This window comes from Pimephales promelas, chromosome 15, assembly GCF_988280905.1.
Source record: "Pimephales promelas chromosome 15, fPimPro1.hap1.1, whole genome shotgun sequence".
In the NCBI taxonomy this organism is placed as follows: Eukaryota; Metazoa; Chordata; class Actinopteri; order Cypriniformes; family Leuciscidae; genus Pimephales; species Pimephales promelas.
The window spans coordinates 7,281,185-7,293,772 of NC_142783.1; the positions used below are offsets into that span (position 1 = coordinate 7,281,185).

The 12,588-nt window shown below is 36.2% G+C and overlaps 1 protein-coding gene across 2 annotated transcripts in view; it reads left to right on the forward strand.

The window, feature by feature from the left end:
- The window catches only part of galnt16 (UDP-N-acetyl-alpha-D-galactosamine:polypeptide N-acetylgalactosaminyltransferase 16), a 69,318-nt gene that overhangs the window by 43,731 nt on the left and 12,999 nt on the right, over positions 1–12,588 (forward strand). For both annotated transcript variants that reach the window (XM_039650997.2, XM_089120068.1), the window contains exons 7-9: positions 7,380–7,467; positions 9,034–9,118; positions 10,602–10,705. In XM_039650997.2, coding sequence (XP_039506931.2) covers positions 7,380–7,467; positions 9,034–9,118; positions 10,602–10,705 — 277 coding nt within the window. The remainder of the gene's footprint in view (positions 1–7,379; positions 7,468–9,033; positions 9,119–10,601; positions 10,706–12,588) is intronic.

A 12,588-nucleotide genomic window follows, 5' to 3' on the forward strand; every position in this document is an offset into this window, starting at 1 on the left:
TAAACAGACTCACCTTGTTTTAGACACTGTACTCAAGATATACAATTTCAGTCCATTTGGATAACACAGTTTAAACTTAATGTGATGCATATTTGTCAGTCACACATGAATTAAACAGTTCAGATTACTGTTACAGTACTAATAAAATGAATACGTTTTAGATACACGATTACATTTTTCATGTGTATCATCAAGAAATCCAATGTTTCAATCTCATACTACTATTGTCCACAGTTAGCTATTTAATAATGTTCATACTTTTTAACTGAATGATTTTACAATGAACAGATTTGAGCTGATTCTAATTGAAACCTTTTGAATAACTGCATTAAAAAACTCAAGATGCAAATAATTCAATTATTTTTAAATCTGTTTAATTTATGAATGACTGTTAAATATGCATCAAATTAAAGGAGCAATGTGTGACTTTTAGCGACATCTAGTGGTTCGGTTGCGAGTTTGCACCAGGTTTGCAGTAAGGGCTCAGCCCACTGCTCACCCCTCCCTTTGGAAGAAGCTACGGTTGCTAAAACGGGACAAACATCTCGTCGGCTGAGACAGCAGAGAATAGCCAGAGTAAGCCAAGAGTGTGTAACATTGTCACTGTTTCTGTACCACAGTCCATTATAAACCACATCATGAATACTGTCTGTTTACAAAGCCATAGTCAGGTGAGGATCAAGGGTTTTAATATATAATTTAATAAAATAATAATCAGCTGATTGTCTCACAAACGTAACCAGCAGCACATTTCTCCCCACATACTGTAGCAAACCCATAATACAGCGAGGGAGCAGCTATATATTTTTTCTAACAGGGTAGTAATAGTTTAGCTGGCTAATATGAGCTGTTACTGTGGCTGAGCTGGGACTCGTCCGCATGAGTCCAAAGGTCGGAACTGCGCGCGCTGTTACAATCATGTCATCTCCGCATCCCATAGATACTATTTACTACACACAATAGGCTTTTTTCTCTGATTTTTAAAATTCTTCGCGATCGACTTTAGTGATAAAAGACTTTAGTAAAAGTCTCTATCGACGGGTTAGTAATTCCTGTAACGTACTGTTTTACGGTCAATGACATGAATACTAATCATCAGCTGTCTCACGAACGTAACAGCACATCTATCCCCAACATAACAAACCCATAACACAGCAAGGGAGAACTAAGTTACATGAAACAATCCCAACTACATATTTTACACCACTCACAAGGGAAAAGTCACTACTCACGGAGTGTAAGGCTAGCTTCCAGCTTTCCGCTACTTCTCTTTCAAGGTAGTGATGAAACGCGTTCTGTAGCGCTGTTTGTTCGCGTTCGGCTACGGTAGGAATATGACGTCACAACATGGCGACCTTCATAGAAGGGGATTCCCTCGGTTATGGAGCTATTCATTCTAGGGTTGTGCCGATAGACGATAGTATCGTGTATCGACGATAGTCTGACATATCGCCGATGGCAGATGCCTTTGACGATATCAATATGATAATTGGCTCGTTTCACCATAATGTATTAAATTATTATTATTAGGCCTATTATTATTATTATAAAGCTAGTATTGTTATTAAATGAATATTAGGAACTACAATCAATTTGCCTTGCCTAAATTTACAACGACATCACCTCATAACAATTGCAACAACACACGCACTAATGAGGACTCCTCTAAGAGAATGTTTTTAAAACAGACTAAAAAACATCCCACATCAAAATTCAATCGCAAGGTGATCCATTCACAAATTATCAAGTGTGCTCGTTTTAACAGACGCAAAATTAAATTTCCTACAGATCCAAGATGAAAATGGCATCGTTGTTCGTCAGTATTTGTTTCCGTAACACATTAACAAAACGTTTAATGACACTAACACTAAAAACAATACAATTACTAAATAGTATTAATAATAATATCACTAAAATAGTATTATAGTTACCGTTATCATCGTCGTCTCTGAGGGAACGCGGCGTTAATGCAGATTCCGAAAGCAGTCCGTTTTTACTTTCACTTTCAGAGATTGAGCGCGTTTACATGCGACGACTTTCTTAACCTGATTATGTTGAATAAACTTGACAATGCATGTGGTCATGTAAACGTTTCCTTTATCAGAGTCAAGTCATAAGTATACGTATAAACCGATCGACTCAGCTGGACGTTTGGCCCTTGCTCTTGTTTCTCCCGGCATTTAAAACACATTAACCCGCGTACTTTGTGCTTACTGAAGTGCGCATGTGAAGTGCGCAGAGAGCGCACTGGTAGGGGGGCACATATCGCAAACTCCGACTTTTTCTGACCCAAGAAATTATTAAAACGTGTTTTCATCTCGTGCAGAAATAGACCCTAGTCAAAATGCTGCATGTAACGGCATGAGGATAGGCTAATGTGTCCGTAAATTTCCCGTTGACAAACAAAAGGATTAGGATCTCTTTTTATAACCTGATCCTATTAATAAACACTCCACCTTTGCTAGCAAAATAGAAAAAAGATTCTCGTGTATAAAACGAAGTAGGCTAATAAAACAAGCAAATTAATGAGTAGGCTAAATAATCAAGTTAATAATCAAATGTTAGCCCCGCCCCCTCACGATACTATCGTGTATCGCCGATCTCACAGGCTGACGATAGGACGATATGAAAATGGAGCATATCGCCCAACACTATCTCATTCTAAGGTAATAAAAACATTACGGCTAATTAAGTAAGTTCTTTATACACCACTGAAAACATAGTTATGGATGTCATATTGCCTTTCTGTTAATAGATACTCAACTTTGTTACACATTGCACCTTTAAAGGGATACTTCACTTTGAAATAATTTTTTGGTATGTTTTAGCTTACCTCAAGGGCATCCATGATGTAGGTGTCTTTGTTTCAGTAGATTCAATTTTGGTATTTTTAGGTCAAACCGTTCTTGTCTGTCAGTCTTATAATGAGGTCTATGGTCACCACCTCAAAGAGTATGCACAAAGAAGCCCAAATTAAACATTATTTAATGACTCATAAATGTAAGCACACATTGATGGCCTAAGACACGAAACGAGCGGTTTGTGTGAGAAAACGAACAGTATTTATATCGTTTTACCTATATTGAGCAACCCAGGGATAGTGAACTATCCCTGTTTAGGTTAAAACTGTGTAATTCAATTGGATGGAATAATTGACAAGCCATGGACGACTAAGTGGAGTGTCGTAATGTTGTTTATGATTGTCAAATGCTGTATCAATCTATGAATCTATGTGGGATATGTTGCAGATGGATTTCTGGGTCACACACACACACACACACACTGCAGCTCTGAGCACAGAGTTCAGTGTCTTTGCGTAGAGCGCCAGCTCTAATTGAAAACATTTGATTTTCTTATACAGTTTTAATATGAACTTCCCCGCACAAGTTTTTTAATGTGACATGCTTACAGTACATGCTCATAAATAGTTTTATGTATGCACAAGTGTACTCGCGCAACAGCAAATATTTTAGCAAGGTATATGTATTAGTAAATTTACTAATTAGTAAATTAGCAAATTAGTAGCAAGCCTTGCAAATCACACGTAATAATGAGACAACTGGCCTTGTAAATGTAGAAAATGTATAACATTTATAACATTCTGCTTATTTAATGTGTGTTATTTATGTATCTGTTATATTACCTTGGCATTTAATCAAACAAACAAAGTTTTTATTTCTTTTTTTTTTCTAGTTCAGCTGCTGAGGGAGGGAGTGTCATCTCTCTCTCTTCTAACTGCCACGATCCATCTCTCTATCATGTTTTCCTCTTTTGGAAAGTTGTGAAAAACAAACACAATAGAAAGTTGCTGTTTATACAGAAAATTTTGAAATAATATTTTTATGGTCTGCTCTACACGTTTACGCTGCTATGCTGTAGTTTACTCTGAAAAATGTGCATTGTTTTCACTGCAGCTGAAACCAGACTTAAAGTGGTCAGCTGGTGTCTGGTCATACTGGTTAATCTGGTCTGTTTTGATGGTTTTAGTGGGGTTTTAATCAGGCTGGCAGATGCGAAGCAACAGATCTTGTCTTCAATATTGTGACGTAGTATATCCAAGTGTAAAGAATTATTAGAAAAGAATAAATGTGGGGTGGACACTTCGTTCTATGCATTGGATGTTGATTGGATGTTGAGATGTGGGTGTGACATGCAAAAGGGGCGGAGTTTAGGTGCACTAAATGATTGGCACGCACGTGTCAATCATAAGTCAAACATAAATTATATTTATTCGAAATGTGGCTGTATAGCGCACGACAAAAAAGATAGAAAACTAAAACTAAAATAAGAAAGAGGAAAATACAACCAGTTTTAACATAGACAACACCGTACACTGAACAGAAAGAGTTCAAGGCTTAAATACACAGAACAAAAACAGTGTCGCATATGCTGAGAGATTAGGCTTAAAGAGCACTTAAGTAGAATTTAATAGAAACCAAGAAACAAACAGATACAATCCAGTTAGTAACGTTAACAAAGACCAGAAGCTTAACTGAGGATATAAATACACTCTGGCAATGAGGACAGTTAAGACTCTAATCACTCTCTAAATACACTGGGTTAACAACCCAATTTTGTCCCCTGTATTTTACTTTGCATAAAATTAAACGATATACAGAACAATAACAAATTTATAGATATGGAAAATGTACACAAACCTTTATTTTACCAAAGACCAAAGACAAAATGTTGACGGAGCTGCTCTCTTCTGAAGAGGTCACAACAAGCCCGCAATAAACAGCACAATCCCTGGGTTGTTGTATCTGACCCAGGATCTGAGTACACAAAAACTACTCAAACACTGGGTTGTTATGTCTGACCTAGGATCTGGGTTACACATAAAGTCTACTCAAACACTGGGTTGTTGTATCTGACCCAGGATCTGGGTTACACATAAAATATACTCAAATACTGGGTTGTTACGTCTGACCCAGGATCTGGGTTACACATAAAGTCTACTCAAACACTGGGTTGTTACATCTGACCCAGGATCAGGGTTACACATAAAGTCTACTCAAATACTGGGTTGTTAAGTCTGACCCAGGATCTGGGTTACACATTAAATCTACTCAAACACTGGGTTGTTACATTTGACCCAGGATCTGGGTTATACATAAAGTCTACTCAGACACTGGGTTTTGACGTCTGACCCAGGATCTGGGTTACACATAAAATCTACTCAAACACTAGGTTGTTATGTCTGACCCAGGATCTGAGTACACAAAAACTACCTAAACACTGGGTTGTTTTGTGTGGCCCAGGATCTGGGTTACACAAAAAATCTACTCAAACACTGGGTTGTTACATCTGACCCAGGATCTGGGTTACACATAAAGTCTACTCAAACACTGGGTTGTTGTATCTGACCCGGGATCTGGGTTACACATAAAATCTACTCAAATACTGGGTTGTTACGTCTGACCCAGGATCTGGGTTACACATAAAGTCTACTCAAATACTGGGTTGTTAAGTCTGACCCAGGATCTGGGTTACACATAAAATCTACTCAAACACTGGGTTTTGACGTCTGACCCAGGATCTGGGTTACACATAAAATCTAGTCAAACACTGGGTTGTTACGTTTGACCCAGGATCTGGGTTATACATAAAGTCTACTCAAACACTGGGTTTTGACGTCTGACCCAGGATCTGGGTTACACATAAAATCTACTCAAACACTAGGTTGTTATGTCTGACCCAGGATCTGTGTTACACATAAAATCTATTCAAACACTGGGTTTTGACGTCTGACCCAGGATCTGGGTTACACATAAAGTCTGCTCAAATATTGGGTTGTTACGTCTGACCCAGAATCAGAGTTACACAAAATCTACTCAAACGCTGGGTTGTTACGTCTGACTCAGAATCAGAGTTACACATGAAATCTACTCAAACACTGGGTTGTGATGTCTGACCCAGGATCTGTGTTACACATAAAATCTACTCAAACACTAGGTTGTGATGTCTGACCCAGGATCTGGGTTACACATAAAATCTACTCAAAAACTGGGTTGTGACGTCTGACCCAGAATCTGGGTTACACATAAAATCTACTCAAACGCTGGGTTGTAATGTTTGACCCAGGATCAGAGTTACACATAAAATCTACTCAAACACTGGGTTGTTATGTCTGACCCAGGATCTGGGTTACACATAAAATCTATTCAAACACTGGGTTTTGACATCTGACCCAGGATCTGGGTTACACATAAAGTCTGCTAAAATATTGGGTTGTTACGTCTGACCCAGAATCAGAGTTACACAAAATCTACTCAAACGCTGGGTTGTTACGTCTGACTCAGAATCAGAGTTACACATGAAATCTACTCAAACACTGGGTTGTGACGTCTGACCCAGAATCTGGGTTACACATAAAATCTACTCAAACGCTGGGTTGTAATGTTTGACCCAGGAGCAGAGTTACACATAAAATCTACTCAAACACTGGGTTGTTACGTCTGACCCAGGATCTGGGTTACAAATAAAATCTACTCAAACACTGGCTTGTTACATCTGACCCAGGATCTGGGTTACACATAAAATCTACTCAAACACTGGGTTGTGACATCTGACCCAGGATCTGAGTTATACATAAAATCTACTCAAATGATGGGTTGTTACATCTGACCCAGGGGCTGGGTTACACAAAACTGCCCAAACACTGAAAAAATAACCCAAAAAGCCCAGGATTTGGCTAGAAAAAAATAACCCAAATTGACCAATTAAACAATGAATGACTATGGCAAACTAGGGAACATGAACTAAACACAGGCAAAGAAAGGCAAACTGATATTTAAATAAAAGTTCATGGACCAAGACACATGACAAACAGGTGTGTGGAAACTAATTAACAGTCAGATAAACTATCTAGGAACTCAGGCAATCAGGAACAGAGCAAACCAAAACAGAACAGAACAGAATATACATGTTACTAATATGCCTACATGAATTAATCGTTCGTAATAAGATAGCATGCATTTAGAACATAGATGGATTTTCATGCACTGATTCTCACCTGAATTTAACTTAAAAACTTGAGCACAGTTGCTGTCTTAATTTTTAAGAATCAAAATCATAATCAAATCAACTCATTTTTAAATCTTGGCTAGCAGAATCTCATATCCTAAAGTTGATATTGGTCAAATTATTTTGAGTTAAAGTAATGGAAAAACATAATTTGCCATGACTTATTGATCATATCAGTTTTTACAGTGTGCTGACTTGGCACACACATATCTGTGTCCTCTATGCTGTATTTAGCTGGCCAGAAATGCAACAATAACTAAATAAATTCATTAACATAAATGCTTGGAAAGATTCAGACACATAATGAAATAAGTCATTTGTAATAATCATTTGTGTTTTGTGTTCTCCTGTAGGATCACACTCGTGTGGTCAGTCCCATCATCGATGTCATCAGTCTGGATAACTTTGCGTATTTGGCGGCGTCTGCAGACCTGAGAGGAGGTGAGAGAAATCGTGAGCTTTACCACAGAAAGCTGCTCTTTAATGTGTCCATCTCTTTCAGGAGCAATGAGAGGAAGAGGAGAACTTCTTAGATGCTTTTAAGAGTAATCTCACACACGTATCTACATATACCAAAGTCTCAGTATGAACCAGTGTTATTTTAGTATTTAATTATATACTTATAGCATTAAGGAATATTTAGCATTTTTTGTATTAATTTTAGTTTTTCAACTAATATTTATATTTTATTTTATGTCATTTCAGCTTGATTTGATTGATTAAAACTGTCATTTTTAATAGTTTTTTATTTTTTATTTTAGTTTACAATAACAATACCCAAACATTTCACCAAATTCTTCTAAAATCAAATGATCCGAGCTTCTATCCACATCAATTTTTGACTTTATCTGATTGACTTGAAGAATTTATGTCTGTTTTTATTTTTAGGAATATTAGGAGACAAACATTTGAGAAAGAGCAATACTGTTACCATGATCTTTATTTGAGAAAATATGATTCCCATATATGCACAAACGTAGCAGAGTGCTCTGTTGGTTACTGTATTTTATTCATGTTTTTAACAATTTCTTTATTTGTGAAAAATACTAGAATTACAGAAATAAATACTATGACGGCGGTTTGTTTAATATATTGGTAACACTGCAGAAGGGTTGTGAACACATTAACATTACTAATATTTAACATGACTTAATAATCTTGGGTTATGTAAATTTTTACATATACCAATTATTTTTATAGTAAAATAAAGTGATGTAAAATCATTAAGAAAGAATGATGGACAAAAGTATATTTATAGACAATATCTATAAATGAACATTAACCAAAATGTGGTGAAAAGAAATGATGCCTACATAATGTAGCACATAACTCAAACCTTGTTATAAAGTGTTTGGAATAACTAAATCCCAGTTATACACCCCAAAAGCATAAGATTTAGCCTGGCTCCAGACTTATTTTGTTGGGGGACACCTCATTACTGGACGAACGAAGGGGAATTAATCTGAGGTTTGTTAGATTAGCTCTTTTAACAGCAATAAAATGCATAACTTTGAGGTGGAAGGACTCTAAACCACCTACTACTTCTATGTGGACTACAGAAGTATCATCATTATGTACCTCTTGAAAAAATTGCATTCTCTTTGAAGAAACGTCGTTTCCTCTCTTATATGGGTATAACAACAGCAGGACAAAAAACCCCTAAGTTTAATATGACTTTAAATGCCTTTTTTTTATTTGTTTAATCTGTCTATGGTTTATTAGTGGCACTGTGGGAGGGAGGTTTGGGGTGTGGTATAGGGTTGTGATATGGAAGAATTTTTCAATTTGTATTTTGTGTTGTTTCTCCTTTATTTTTTGAAGAAAAAACAAACAAACAATAAATACAATGTTAAAACCACTTTAGAAGTAGAGGTGCCACCCTTAATCAGCCACCAGAAATACATATTGGTCCTCCTCTACTCTGATTGCTGACAGGTTAAATATAATTGCATGTGTTCATTAGAGTGATCCAGGAATAACTGCCTCACTTTCCCCCTCTGACATCAGGTTTCGACTGGAGTCTACACTTTAAATGGGAGCAGATTCCTATCGAACAGAAAATGGCAAGAAACGACCCAACACAACCAATCAGGTTTGCAAAAAGAAAAGAAAAAATGTAGTTAAATCCATAAAAAACCTTGCAAATGAATACTTTTGGGACCACTTTTAGTCAATGCCTTTGCCTGTTAATAATCTGACTTCCAGGTCCTCCTTTTTTTAATCGCATTTGATGTCTCTCTCTCTCTCTCTCTCTCTCTCTCTCTCTCTCTCTCTCTCTCTCTCTCTCTCTCTCTCTCTCTCTCTCTCTCTCTCTCTCTCTCTCTCATATATACATACAGTACAGTATAGTAAGTAAAAAAATAGGATATTTTAGTTTCAACTGAGAAATAAACAACGTTTTTGAAAAAAAACACAAAGTTTTGACATGAGACAGATAAGACATGTAAAATTCTTGGTCATTAATAAAATGGAAGCAAATTTGTAAAACTAGAAGCATTTTTACTGAAGTGGTCTCAGACCTTTCAATCCCGCTTTGTGTGTAAATAGTATACAGTATAACAACCAAGGGCGTAGGTTCGATTTTCGCCATTGTTGGGGACATAAAAGCGGCAAAATAATAAAATCAAAATCTTTATTCAGGGATTGACATAAAGGTTTTTAGACTATGACGAGAATGACAAGGAGGCAGAGATTTAACTTTAACCTCTATTGTGTAAACATTTGTCAGCATCTCTCGTCAGCATCAGAGTATATACACATACAGTATAATGAATGAATATAATATAGAGAGCACAGCACTTACTGTGAATTACAATGTTTTGGGGGGGTCTTAATAACTCTGCACATCACCTTATTTTAATATACAAAATTAACTGAACCAATGATGATTGTGAAAGTTAGTCATGAATGATGACTGCTGTTGTTGAAGAAACGAACACAACTTTCATGTGCATCTCATTGACAGATCAACCTTTCATTCACTCTTATTTCACTGTTATTTTTAGTTTTGAGGATATTTGAGCTAACATTTTGCTTCATACGTTTAGTTTAACAACATTTAGTTAAAGTTAAAGAGGGTAAACTTTATCATTCAACTGAACTGTGCACGTAGGCTATGATTTTAACATGTGTAAACCTCATGTGTCCACTTAGTGAACAGTCCTTGAATTAACACAGTTTTCTTAGTAAGTAATGAATGGATGGTATGACCCATTTCAGATGCATATAAATAAAACAGCATTAAAATAAAACTATATATATATACACTATATATAGTGGATCAAAACCTTTCATCAAAGCTATACATGAATTTTGAGCAATACCTGTTCTTGTCTTAGGACAACTTTGAACTTTTTTGATCCACTTCAAATGTTGACTACAGTATATATATAAAAAATAGAAAATGTTTTTTATTTATTTATTTTTTTTCATCAAAATGATTGCTAGTGCTAGGGACAATTTACTGTAGTTAATAATTTTTTTGCTGAATACTAAATTATTGGTAAGGATATGTCCCTAGCATCTTACACCCTATAAGTTGTCTGTACTCTTGACACTAACTGCTGTTCGTGCAGGACCCCTGTAATTGCTGGAGGGATCTTTGTAATGGAAAAAGGCTGGTTTAATCGTCTGGGCCAGTATGACACTCACATGGATATTTGGGGTGGTGAGAACTTTGGTAAGTAATAATAAGAACTTTGGTAAGTAATAATCAACATCCATGCTCTTGTTTTCCTCATAGTAATGACAGTGACACAAATTGTACACAAACCGGGAATTATGATGCGTGGCATGTGAAACTATTGCCTGCACACACGATAGTCTTTATTTTTTTGTTTTTGCAGAGGTCCCTTTAGGGGCTCCGTAGAAAAGGGTCATTTGCAAAGAAAAAAAAATCCACAATAGCATTTCTATGACTTACCAAAAGAAGAAAACATATTGAGAAAATGATTACATTGGTAAGAAGAAAGTACAATCCAAATTCATCAGCCGTAGTACTACAAACACTCACTCGGCATTTAATGTCAAGGTAATATGTAGTCTTATAAATGTGCATGATGAAAATTAAAATATAAAAAAAATTGACAGATTTACATTGTTATTAACATTGGAAACACGTCCATCAGAACATGTGAACGTGTTTAATGTACAGCTGCAAGGAGAGGTCAAATAAAAGTCCTGTCGTTACACTCTAATGGCACAGGCTGATGGGTCCTTAACTCAATCTGCTTGCAATCACATCGTTATTGATTGGGCACAGCTGATTGGTTCCTGCTGTATCAGTAGCCAATGAGCTCGCTGCTCAACCTTCAAATACTTGTTATCCAGTCATTTTATGACAAAAGGTTAAACAAATTGCAACAGAAGCAACTCAACTGATTTTGTATCCTCAATACGTGCTGAGTAAGGGAACGTTTAGAAAAGACCCAAATATAGACCATTTCACAAGATGTAAACAACATTTACTGTTGCAGTTGCATTTACTGTTGCATTTACTGTTGCAACACTTCCTGTTCCAGTTTTTTAACACTACATAAAAGCTGGGATAAAATACAACCAACAGAACATTTAAAACTGAATCAAAAAGTTAAACAAACATCTTTAAGATGTTTTCTTTACATGTGAAATAAAGAAAACAGTTACAAACTGAAACAGGAAGTGCTTCTGGACCAGTGTTGTTTACAGCTTGTGAAATGGTCTATACCCTATTCATACGCCTATTCATTCTTTTTCTCATGTGAATAGGGTAAAAATATTAACCTTTAGTTAGTGTAAGATGTCAAAAAGACCCAATGTGTTGATTATGTTGTGTTATTTATGCAAATAAGCATGTAATTAGATTATGCACCATTTCCCCTTATTAACAAACAATTAAAAAAAAAATTGTAATGCATTTTTTGTTTGTCTCAATGTAAGTAATCACCTGTCATTTTCATGATGATATCTAAAGGTTAAATTTTTTACTCTATTCACGTGAGAAAAATAATGAATAGGCTTATGAATAGGGTATATTTGGGTCTTTTTCTAAACGTTCCCCTAATGTGATTCTTCTGGGCTTTTGTCCCCTTACTCGGGACATATTGCAGATAGAAAATCAATCAGTTGAGTTTGCTTCTGTTGCTATTGTTCTAGGTTGACCCACATTTTGGCTTAAAGGTTTAGTTCACCCCAAAATGAGAATTATTTCAGCAATTACTCTCCCTCATGTTGTTCTGTGAGACTTTCGTTCGTCTTTGGAACACAAATTTTTGATGAAATCTGAGAGCTGGGTCACTCCTCCATAGGCTTCTTAAGGAATCGAAACTAGCCGGCCCAAAAGTTATGAAAGACATCGTTAAAATAATCTGAGTGACTACAGTGGCTTAATCTTAAGTTTATCAAGTGTCGAGAATACTTTTTGTGTGCAAAAAAAAACAAAAAAAAAAACACGTTATTCAACTATTCATTTCCTTCTCTGTTGGCCTCGAGATTTCACGTAAACTATGCAAAGCTTCTATAGGTTGTACGTCACATGCATTACACACATGACCAGCATCGGCCAATAGTGAGCCTACGTGGGGC